Here is a 12,369-nt window from a genome sequence, read left to right as displayed (position 1 = left end):
TGTAACTGAAGATATCCAACTGGTTAATATAGACAAAGTTGACCGCCGGCCGCTTTAAGTGAGATATGATTGCAATTTTGATGGTCATTATTCAAAAACGACCCAATAATGGTCATTTTTGAACTGCGTAAAGACACTAGCAAGATCCTCAGAGAAAGGCAAATGTGATGTACTCATCGCCCAGCAAGACTTTTCAACTTCCTAAAAAACCTTCAAAGTCCCAAGCATTCATACTTCTATGGGGAACGACATTCTATTGTATTCTGCCCAATCGATTAATTCCAACAAGTGGCGTTATAGTGATAATACCCCTTGGCGCCACCCTTTATGAGGTTTCAGATGACAGGAGGCGGGGCAGAGTTTGTGATCATGTGACCACCGTGACGGGCTGTCACATGATTGGAAAGCCCCCAATTGCCAGTAGAGACTGGGAGCTTTCCATCAGCCACCAATAAGGGCTCCTGTACACTGCAGTTCCTAAACCGTTCAGGAGCTGTTCAGCGTTTTTTTCAGCATCCCCTGAACGCTCCCTAATGTTTTCCTATGCGTCCATGTACACATAGTCGTTTACAGGCAGTTGAGTTTACAGTTTTTTTTGGGTTTTTTTTTTAAACGCACCAAACTTGCGTTCAGGAGTAGATTTTACTGGCGTTCCAAACGCTTTTAAACGCGGTTAACTGCGTTTAGAAGTTTTTTTTAACTGTTCCATATCCAGATGCTGTCCAGAGCCTTTTTTCATCATCAGAAATGCATGCAAAGCGTTTTCCATGTATTCAAATGGACCTGGTACTCCAGTCAGTTCCAGGTTTCACATGAAGGACAAAATGGTAGAACGTGCCGCATTATGATCATGATGGGATCCATAGTGAAGACAACCAGAAAAGCCAGGTCATCTCAACACATACTGCTCTCTCTGCTTCTGCTCTCTCTATTTCTCTCAAAATGTCTGAAATAGAAAATTTACTTATTACTAATTATTTACCATTTTTCAGTGCATTCTGGGTATTTGGGAAGGTCTCCTAGGTTATCTTTTAAAAACGCTTCTAAATGCAAAAGCATATAAACGCAGTATGCAAACGCAGCTAAACTGACTTTTTTAACCTACGTTTTCCAGCAGTCAGTTTCCATCATTCAGAAGAGTTTTCCAAATGCCCCGTGTACATGGGCCCTAACTGTACTGTGAGTGCGCATGGTATGTGCTCTCAGCACAGTCCTGTTTTTCTTTGGGTATGCATATATGCAGCCTCTCTGCATTAAGGTCCACCCGCTGAGAGGCCGCATATATGTGGACAGTCGGCGGGAAGGAGTTAAGGGTCCATGCATGCTTATATATATATATATATATATATATATATATATATATATATATATATATATATATATATTTAGCACCAGTTACCCTTGCCAGAAAATGTAAAAAAAAAAAAAACGCTCATATTTACCTGCTGTTTAGGAGCGTTAGCGTTTCTAAGCATTTTTAGATCAAAACATTAGGAAGCATTTCGCTTTTTTTTTCTGCCAGAAAAAAACACAACCAGAAGGGGTTTTTTTTCTGCCTCTAAACATAAAGCTTAGAAAAAAAAAAGGAAAAAAAAAAAAAAAAAAAAACACATTTAGACTAAGTAATGTGCATACACACATAGAACATTAGATTGAGGGGAGGGGGGATTGGGTTGGGGTAGGGGGTCCACTTGGCACCATGATACAGCCTAAATATGAGTGTAACGTGGTATTAAAAGGAGGACTTATCCTTTAAGGCACTGAGCACAATAATACGAATAATCTTCCACTTCCGCTTGTAGTTTTCAACTTTCAACGTTGCTAGCTCCTGCTCTCTAAAGGCTGCTTCCTTGAACTTTTGGTCTTTACAGGAAAGAGGTTCCATTTACACTAGGAAGTTTAAAATTGCGTCCAGAATCGCCACAATTCTGCCCGCGATTTGAAAACATGCTGTGAAAAAGCGCATTCCCGTGTACAGGTGTCATTCATTTCAATGGCACCTGAAAACATGGGGCTTATTTTGCTATGATCGTGGTGCAGCAAACGTGCCGCAATCATGAAAACAAAATCGTGGGATACTTACCGCCCAAAAAAGGTTCCGGAACGGTTTTTGAGCGTCGCGCAATTTGGTTTGCATGATCGCTGAGCGTTTGTCATGTGGTAAGACACGCTGCAAATCCCCGTGTTTTCAGGTGCCATTTTTAGAGTGTTTTCAAATTGTGGGCAGAATCGTGACAATTCCACCTGCGGTTTGAAACGCCCTAGTGTTAATGGAGCCTTAACAGTGGACCGTGCCAAGGGAGGAGCAGGTGAGTGCCTTGTCATACTAGAACATGGGGCTGTGTGTTTCTACTGCAAAAAGTGTAGGAAGACACAACTCTAGTCCCTACATACAAAGGTGGCTCTATAGAATGCTGCAAGAGAAAGGAGACACCCCGATACAAGAAACCTGGGCAACAATCATACCAATAGCTTACATTGGAACAAAGACAAGGATTGAAAGATAAAGATGTATACTCAGCAAGTGGTTAAATCAGTCTAAAAGTGCCAAAATAAACCAAGGGATTCAAATCATTTTAAATCTCACCATCAGCAGCCTTGAATTTTATGTAAAACACAAAACAATGAAACTCACTTTCTACATTTTGGTCACTTATAAGCATCGTGTTATATCTGTTTGGTAGATGCAATCAAAAATCTGCTGAAATCTTGTGATCTCATAGCTTCCTGTGCACCTTGCTTGTGCTGCACTCATCACTTAGCATTGTTCCTGCTCTTTGTACTACACAACACCTCACCGATGTTATGGAGAAGGGAACGTGTTCTGTAGTTTTGTGCCGGCTGACAATGCTGCTCCTTCATAGGTACAGGATGGTGAGTGAGCAGGCAGGACCACCAGAAGAAAATAAAAGGAAAAACAAATGCCTCTAACCAGGGGCGTATTTACCACAAGGCAAACAAGGCATTTGCCTAGGGTGCCACTTTTCAGGGGGGCAGCACCGCCCCTGGAAGAAGGTACACTTGTGGCATGGGGACCGGGTGAAGGTGAGTGACTTTCTGTCTGGGGGGACAGGCTGTGTGTTAGTGGAAGGCTCTCTCAGGTGGGAGGGCAGGGGTGTTGTTGGTCAATGTTAGGCTCTCTCTGTGGGGGGTCCGATTTTTGTGTGCCTAGGGCAGCACAAAACCTAAATACACCACTGCCTCTAACATCTAAAGCTGGACATAGATGGTTCAAAATTCCACCGGTTTGGCAGGCACCATATGCATTTTGCTCCATGCGTGGCTGCCCCTGCTCGATAGAAGTTGACTGTTAGATCGACTTCTCTGCTGAACAGGAGTTTTGGAATACTCTTGATCAGTGGTTCCCCTGATCATTGTATTCTGACAGTGGAGGGGGGGCCTGTTTGGTTTTTTTTTTGGTCAATCTATGCATGAAGGTAAACAAAGAAAAAAAAAAAAAAAACCACCACACTTGTGTCCAGCACAACCCCCCATTATTGTTACCTGAGCCCCACTGCGATCCAGAGCTGAGCATGAGCGCAGCAGCTCCTTGCTCTGTCCCTCCTCACAGGGCTGATCTATAGCAGCAGGAGCCATTGGCTCCCGTACGGTCAAACTATGATGAGGGAGAGGGGGCAGAGCCATGCCCCACTGTCTGTGTCTATAGATGTAGGCAGCAGGGCTCGGGAGCGAGCCTGCACAAGTGTCCCAATAGGAAGTGGCTTCCTTTGGGGGCACTAGATGAAGAGGAGCCGCCAGGAGTACTGGCAAGGGATCCAAGAGGAGGAGGATTGGGACTGCTCTGTGCAAGTAAGCATGGCATGTTTGTAATTTTTTGTAAAAGTAAAGAAAAAAAATCCTTAGAATCACTTTAAAAAAAGGACTTGTAAGCCACAATATACTTTTATTCTTAAATTTAGTAAAGCAGGAAATAAAAAAAAAAAAAAAAAAAATAAGCTTCTTACATACATCTACCTGCATTAACAAAATGTAGGAGTACCAGCCTTACTTTACACTTGCAAGTATATTTAATAAGGGGATGGGCAAAGTACAACACACGTCTTCACTGGAAGTGAAATTGCATCGCTGAAACATCAATAACCTCACATATGCACAAGTGGAGTAAACTAAAAAAAATATACATGGTTAGTGGAACTGAAGGACAGTTTGGGGAAATACACTGCTCACAAAAATTAAAGGAACACTTTGAAAACACATCAGATCTGAATGGGGAAAAATCTCCTGCTGGATATCTATACGGATATTGGCTGGGTAATGTGTTAGGAACGTAAGGATTCCCCATCGTTTGATGGAAAAATTATCAACCTACAGGAGGACTGAATTCAAAGACACCCCGAAAATCAAAGTGAAAATATGATGCAGCAGGCTAGTCCATCTTGATGAAATTTCATTACAGCAACTCAGAATGGTACTCAGTAGGTTGTATGGCCCCCACGTGCTTGTATGCATGCCTGACAATGTCGGGGCATGCTCCTAATGAGATGATGGATGGTGTCCTGGGGTATTTCCTCCAAGATCTGGACCAGGGCATCACTGAGCTCCTGGACAGTCTGAGGTGCAACCTGGTGGAATCGGATGGATGAAACATGATATTCCAGAGGTGTTCTATTGGATTTAGGTCAGGCGAGCGTGGGGGCCATTCAATGGTATCAATTCCTTCATCCTCCAGAAACTGCCTGCATACTCTCGCCATACAAGGCCAGGCATTGTCATGCAGCAGGAGGATCCCAGGACCCACTGCACCAGAGTAGTGTCTGACAATGGGTCCAAGGATTTCTTCCCGATATATAATGGCAGTCATGGTGCCATTGTCTAGCCTGTAGAGGTCTGTGCGTCCCTCCATGGATATGCTGCCCCAGACCATCCCTGACCCACCACCAAAACGGTCATGCTGAATGATGTTACAGGCAGCATAATGTTCTCCATGGCTTCTCCAGACCCTTTCACGTCTGTCACACGTGCTCAGGGTGACCCTGCTCTCATCTGTGACAAGCACAGGGCGCCAGTGATGGACCTGCCAATTCTGGTGTTCAATGGCAAATGCCAATCGAGCTCTATGGTGCTGGGCAGTGAGCACAGGGCCCACTAGAGGACGTTGGGCCCTCAGGTGACCCTCATGAAGTCGGTTTCTGATTGTGTGATCAGAGACATTCACACCAGTGGCCTGCTGGAGGTCATTTTGTAGGGCTCTGGCAGTGCTCATCCTGTTCCTCCTTACACAAAGGAGCAGATACCGGTCCTGCTGATGGGTTAAGGACCTTCTACGGCCCAGTCCAGCTCTCCTAGAGTAACTGCCTATCTCCTGGAATCTCCGCCATGCTCTTGAGAATGTGCTGGAAGACACAGCAAACCTTTTGGCAATGGCACGTATTGATGTGCCATCCTGGAGGAGTTGGACTGCCTGTGCAACCTCTGTAGGGTCCAGGTATCGCCTCATGCTACCAGTGGTGACACTGACCCTAGCCAAATGCAAAACTAGTGGAAAAAAGTCAGAAAAGATCAGTAGGTAAAAAAAATGTCAGCGGCCTCCACCTGTGAAACCATTCCTGTTTTGGGGGTCATCTCATTGTTGCCCATCTAGTGCACCTGTTGTTAATCAGTTTCAGTTGCTTTGGTGTGAAATTAACAACCTCCTCTGCTACATAACTGACCAAATCAATATCCCAGGAGTTGATGCTATACTCTGATTGAAAAGTGTTCCTTTCATTTTTTTGAGCGGTGTATATACCAACCAATCAGAAATGGTCTTTCACATATCTAAGTACAAAACAAATATGATTGGTTGCTCTGAGATCCTGCACTCTGCATTATCACTTTATCCTTTCCTACTGCATTGTTATTCAAGGCACTGGAAGGCTGGGGAACCCATGCCATGAGCCATCTATACAGCAAGAGCAGAAGATGGCATTCTCTGGGTTAATCCGTCTGCAAATAGCACCCACAGCTGTAAAGACCAGATTACTATGAGACAATTACTGCCAAACAATAGACAACAATGTAAGATGTTCCAGTCACCCTCAATGGGGTTTGATGAGCCGCATGTTCTTGCATGTGAACGTTCCTGCTGGAGGGTATGAAAGACAAGGCACAAGGTTTCTTTGTGGGAATTAATATGCAAACTTTCACTGTAAAGGATCTTCACATAACTAAGCAAACACCTGCCGAAGAGCCTGTTTCAACTCGCCTACAAACTACGGAAGAGTCTTCAATAAGTGACAACCGAGTGCAACACAACCATCAGCCCTCTGCAGAAAGAATGTAAATGAGGGGATGTCGGCAACATTAACATAACACCAAATTATTCTGATAAACCAATCAAAAAACAGAGAAACTCTGGACATAGTAACTATTATTGATCATCTCCCTTGTTCTGCTTTTGCAGCATCTGTCACACCCAGGGGGCATAAAGAACACTTTGAGTTGGTAGAGGCATGAGATGGACAATAAAATAATAAACAAAGCCAATTACTTTTTTCCTGTCCTATCAAATGTACCAAAACAATTGCAGAGGAAAAGTTAGATACACTTTTTAAAAAAGGTACACAATTTAGAAACAATTTTTTTCCTGTTCTATCCAATATACCAAAACAATTGCCCAGCAACAGGCAGAGATGAGCTCACACATTTTAAACGTACTTTTGTTTTCCTAGCCTATCCAATGTGCCAAAATAATTGCCAAAAAATGCACATATACATGTTTTTAAAAAAGGTACACAAAATTTAAAAATATCTATTTAACCTTTAGCTTTTATGTAATTTAGTCTTTTTCACATGAGAAGTTATACAGAAAATTAGGGAGCAGTTGTCTTACCTCCATCGGAGACTGTAGCAGCCTGTGGAAAAGAAGAGAGAGACATGAGTGTATGAAAACGACATTACAATATCTACTTCAAAAATACCAATTAAAAAACAAACAAACAAAAAAAAAAAAGAGGAATATCTGTCAAGCTCAGAATGCACAAAATATTCTGAAAGCGCTCTTCCAAACATATCAATCTGAAGTACAGCTGGCTCCACCTCCCACCAGAAAACGCAGCAGCTCCTCCTTAGACAATCAGAATTTCAATCCTATCAGTCAAATGCAGATCATAAGAAAAAAAAAAATGATAATATGCTGGTTTTGCATAAAAACACTAATCAGCGTCGGGATAAAAATACTCCACCATCATTTGCATAGACATATATGCTGAAGAGGGAACATTCTTACTTTTAGATGATCAAGGAAACCAAAATGATACAACTACTTTTCCTGAAAGACGGTACGGGGGTCATTTACCTGCTTGAAAGGTGCAAGGATATCTGAGGTCACAGAGCCCTTCCGTGACTGCAAGCATCACACAGGATTCCTATGACCTCCAGCTTTTTTTTGTAGTAGAGATTATTGTGGAGAAAAAAAAAAAAAAAAAAGTGCATAATAGCTTATGGAATAAAAATTAATTTCTTGCTGGAAGAAAAACCTGTCTGATTGCTCCAGGCCTGTGGTCTCCAAACTGTAGCCTGTGCGGTGAATGCAGCCCTTTGCTTGTCTTCATCCAGCCCTTAGGGCACTGTTCCTGCCATGAACATGTGGTACAATTCATCTAAGAGACACCAACAAAGGGTCACTACTTCTTCCCACTGACATAAACAATGGAACACTATTCCTCCCACTTATATCATTGATGGGGAACAATTCCAAGGACTGACACTAAAAATGGGCCAAAGCTCAGCCCACTGACAAACGATAGGTCACTATTCCTCCCACTGATAAACGATGGGGCACTACGCCTCCCATTAACGCCCACGATGGGGCACTACGCCTCCCATTAACGCCCACGATGGGGCACTACGCCTCCCATTAACGCCCACGATGGGGCACTACGCCTCCCATTAACGCCCACGATGGGGCACTACGCCTCCCATTAACGCCCACGATGGGGCACTACTCCTCCCATTAACGCCCACGATGGGGCACTACTCCTCCCATTAACGCCCACGATGGGGCACTACTCCTCCCATTAACGCCCACGATGGGGCACTACTCCTCCCATTAACGCCCACGATGGGGCACTACTCCTCCCATTAACGCCCACGATGGGGCACTACTCTTCCCATTAACGCCCACGATGGGGCACTACTCCTCCCATTAACGCCCACGATGGGGCACTACTCCTCCCATTAACGCCCACGATGGGGCACTACTCCTCCCATTAACGCCCACGATGGGGCACTACTCCTCCCATTAACGCCGACGATGGGGCACTACTCCTCCCATTAACGCCGACGATGGGGCACTACTCCTCCCATTAACGCCGACGATGGGGCACTACTCCTCCCATTAACGCCGACGATGGGGCACTACTCCTCCCATTAACGCCGACGATGGGGCACTACTCCTCCCATTAACGCCGACGATGGGGCACTACTCCTCCCATTAACGCCGACGATGGGGCACTACTCCTCCCATTAACGCCCACGATGGGGCACTACGCCTCCCATTAACGCCCACGATGGGGCACTACTCCTCCCATTAACGCCCACGATGGGGCACTACTCCTCCCATTAACGCCCACGATGGGGCACTACTCCTCCCATTAACGCCCACGATGGGGCACTACTCCTCCCATTAACGCCCACGATGGGGCACTACTCCTCCCATTAACGCCAATGATGGGGCAATATTCCTCCCATTAATGCCAATGATGGGGCAATATTCCTCCTTCTACTGACCACAGGTGCTATGTATTTTTTTTTTCCTCTCATGAACCACCAAGTCTGAGACATTTTCTACTCCCAATGGCCACAGCCCATCCTGCCCTAAAGTCTGAAGGACAGTAAACTGGCCCTTTGATTACAAAGTTTGGAGAACCCTGATCTAGAAAATTTGATTCTTATGTAACAGGCCTAAAAGTAAAAACATTGAATAAAACTGCACTATTAAAAACATGGAAATTCAGACTTTTTGGTTGAACACAACAGACATGGGTATATTTTCAACTAAGTAAGTAGAAGTGCGCAGTCAAGCTCTTATCTTCAGTTCCAACTAGTCCCTCTGACCACTAAAGCTCCACAGAGCATCGACTCCGGACTGTCACAGGAAGGGAAAGGTGTCCAACGTGGATGCCACTGACAGCCCAGCCTAATGAGGCAAGATGGCCGAGGTAGACTACTGGATTTTGTGGGCCAGACTCTACCAGAACTTTTAATCAGGGATAGCATATTGCAGAGTTTTTCATTACCTGAAAGTTTGCCAACATTTACAGAAATTGCAGTTAGATGTAAAGGAACAGGTTGCTTTAACAGGGCTGCATGGAGATCCCAACGTTTAGATTGCTTAATGATATGATCCAATAGTAAAATAACCATGCTCTGCATTGTATCAGAAGCCAGCTGTAGTATGTGTGCTGCTACATATTCTCTTGTCCTGAGTCAATTCCCACGAAAGTCAATATCTGCATAAATTTGGAACCTCCAGATGCGATCATTTTCCTCCCAGATCTCAAAAACCTGGCTAGTTTGATTGGCTTCCACTCAGGTAAGATGTAGTCAGCAAGGGAGAAAAAGGGAGAAGGGGGAGCGAGCACAAGAGAAGAAGGGGGAGCGAGCACAAGAGAAGAAGGGGGAGCGAGCACAAGAGAAGAAGGGGGAGCAAGCACAAGAGAAGAAGGGGGAGCAAGCACAAGAGATGGGAAGTGTACAAAAGAAAGGGAGTGAGTAAGAAAGTGTGAGTGCATGTGTGAGAGATACCATGGTAGAGATATTACATCAGGGCCACGGACTGATGTGAATGACAACTCTCTCTTTAATGATCTGTGGAATGGTATAATCATCTATAACAGGGGTCTCCAAACTGCGGCCCGAGGGCCGGATGTGGCTCTTTGCCACCCATTATCCGGCCCTTGTGGCACTATTTCTCACACTGAGACCAACCATGGGGCAGTACTGCTTCCCATGAAACCAAGGATGGTGTACTATTCTTCCCACTAACACCAACTGTGGGGCACTACTCCTCTTACTAACCAACAACCATGAGAACATGTTTATTCTCACTGATGTTGGGGCCAGGACACTTTCTATCCTCACTGGCCCAAATCCAACCCTCTTAATGTTGGAAGGACAGTATACTAGCCCTTTGTTTGAAAAGTTTAGAGATTTTTGATCTATATTAATGAGAAATAATTAGAACAAGTGAATACACGGCACAAATCTCTGACTGGAGGAGTTGGACGGGTTTTCCCTTCTTAGGAATGAATTGCAGGTGTACTGATCAGCCTCTTGATTATATCCAACCGTATCAAGTCCTGAGAAGGCGCATAATCATTGTGCAGCTGGATGTGTACTGTTGTGGTCCCGTCTAACAGTCTTCTTATACAGTTGTGGAATGAGATCAGGAAAACTAATTGTCTAAAAGCCACAAACTGACTGAAATTTGACCGGTCCCTGATGAACTAGACGAATTGCGATCAGTGTATGGCCAGATTCTGTGAAGTTCAATAACCGATTTTGTAATGGAAATGTTTCTTTAAGCCTTGGCATAGCAAGGCCACCAACTGCTCCCTCTAGTGGATTACCTACAAATCTATATCTCTATAAACAAAAATTTAAAAAAAAAAAAAAAAAAAAAAAAAAAATCACACACACGCACGCACGCACGCACGCACGCACACACGCACACACGATGTAGTGCATTTTAATCTGCAGAGGCTTCCTATAGGCAAAATTATTATTATTATTATTATACAGTATTTATAAAGCGCCAATAGTTCGCTCAGCGCTGTACATTACAAAGGGAGACAGAACATGTGACAGAACAATACCAATACAATGCAAAACATGAGGGGATCAAGGGCCCTGCTCTTTCGAGCTTACAATCTAAGTCAATCACACTCTGCTTTACAGGCGACCACGAAAAGGAGCCTTTACAAGCTACAATAACTATCAAGTAACTGTTCTCGTTATAACTAAAAAGTCACTTAATACAAAAGTTCCCCTTTAAACAGACCAACACCGACCATCACAAACACTGCAATGAACAGGGCAGTCGATTTGCCAACTGACGGCTCCTGTGATGACATGACCCTTAGGGAGCCAATAGTGAAAGTATGAAAACATAGTGAATTGCTTATTCTGCCTGCGATTGGTCCTCAGGGGCTGTCCAATCCATTTCTTTATCCCCACAGATATACACTAGCCATAAATGACTCTATATCGTGGGTGGAAGACTCTCCACTGCAGGCTATGGTTTCACAGCTGGCTGAATACCCAACAGCGATGGCATCAGATAGGTGCAGTCAATGTTTGACTGATCATTTTTAAAGTGGAAGATCAAGTCAACTATAACTAGTCAAAAAATAAATGTTCTCTCAATCCTCCTCCTCTTCTCTATTCTGCATACCAGGTTTAAAAAATAAATAAATAAATAAATAAATAAAAATGGATCTGTATACTTACCTTTTTTTTTTTCCCATTTAAAATTTCAATGGGCTGTCCTATGCATCATGTACCTCATGCAGTTTTTTTTGGGTGTTGAGCTGCACACTTTTTTACAAACACGCTTTTAATGTGTTTGTCGCATGAAAAAATGTGTCTCTTTGCTGCATTTGGGGTGCCATTAACAATGAATAGGACAGCAAGTGCAACATGATTTTTTGTTTTTGGGGGGGAAAAAAAAAAAAATTATGTGTAAATGGGTCCTAACACCCTAGACCCTGTGCCTGCAGTGTCCCCATTCACTTCACAATTAGCGGGCGTGACCTTCAAAAGTGGCAGGGGGGTATAATTCCTGTTATTACCTCTGCAGATAAAAGGGGGGGGGGGGGGGGGGAGAACGGCTGAGGGGGTAGACGGTAAAACTGCAGGGTTTTACCACCCACTATTGCTAGTGTGAATGAGCCCTCTGGGTGAATTCTTGACTCTGGGAATCCACAGATGTCGTTAAACTCTCCCTAAAGCCTAGTACAAACGATGAGAAATCCACAGGAAAAATACTGCTTTCGGAGCAATCGTCCAATAATCTGAAATTTAGTACACAGCTTGCGTTTTTCAGTTATGAAAATTTTTATTGCATGCTAACAGAACGATCAGTTGTTTAATCAGTATAGCATTTGTCTGAAGAGAATAAAAAAAATTGAGTGACCAAGACCATGCATGCTTGGAAACGAAAGAATATGTTACAATACATTACATCACTTCCAAAGTTGTATTCTGTCTTATGAGAATATTTTTTACTTTTGTAAGCTATTTAAAATATACGAGACCAGCATGCAAAAAAAAAACCCATGGACAATCATTCGGCCGATATTCTCATCGTGTGTACCAGGTTTTACAACAGGGAGCTGAGAAATCTTAAAAATGCATGAAAAGAAAAAA

General features: G+C 43.7%; 1 protein-coding gene across 2 annotated transcripts in view; it reads right to left on the bottom strand.

Annotated features, from left to right (window-relative positions):
• RGS12 (regulator of G protein signaling 12) overlaps window positions 1-12,369 on the bottom strand; it is a 289,572-nt gene that overhangs the window by 88,385 nt on the left and 188,818 nt on the right. For both annotated transcript variants that reach the window (XM_089691559.1, XM_089691561.1), the window contains exon 4: window positions 6,833-6,854. In XM_089691559.1, the coding sequence (XP_089547685.1) occupies window positions 6,833-6,854 (22 nt within the window). The remainder of the gene's footprint in view (window positions 1-6,832; window positions 6,855-12,369) is intronic.

This window comes from Staurois parvus, unplaced genomic scaffold, assembly GCF_062004578.1.
Source record: "Staurois parvus isolate SC_StPar_1 unplaced genomic scaffold, SC_StPar_1.0 ptg000564l, whole genome shotgun sequence".
Lineage (NCBI taxonomy): Eukaryota > Metazoa > Chordata > Amphibia > Anura > Ranidae > Staurois > Staurois parvus.
Note: the sequence above shows the minus strand (reverse complement) of the source record. Positions and strands in the feature narration are given on the sequence as shown.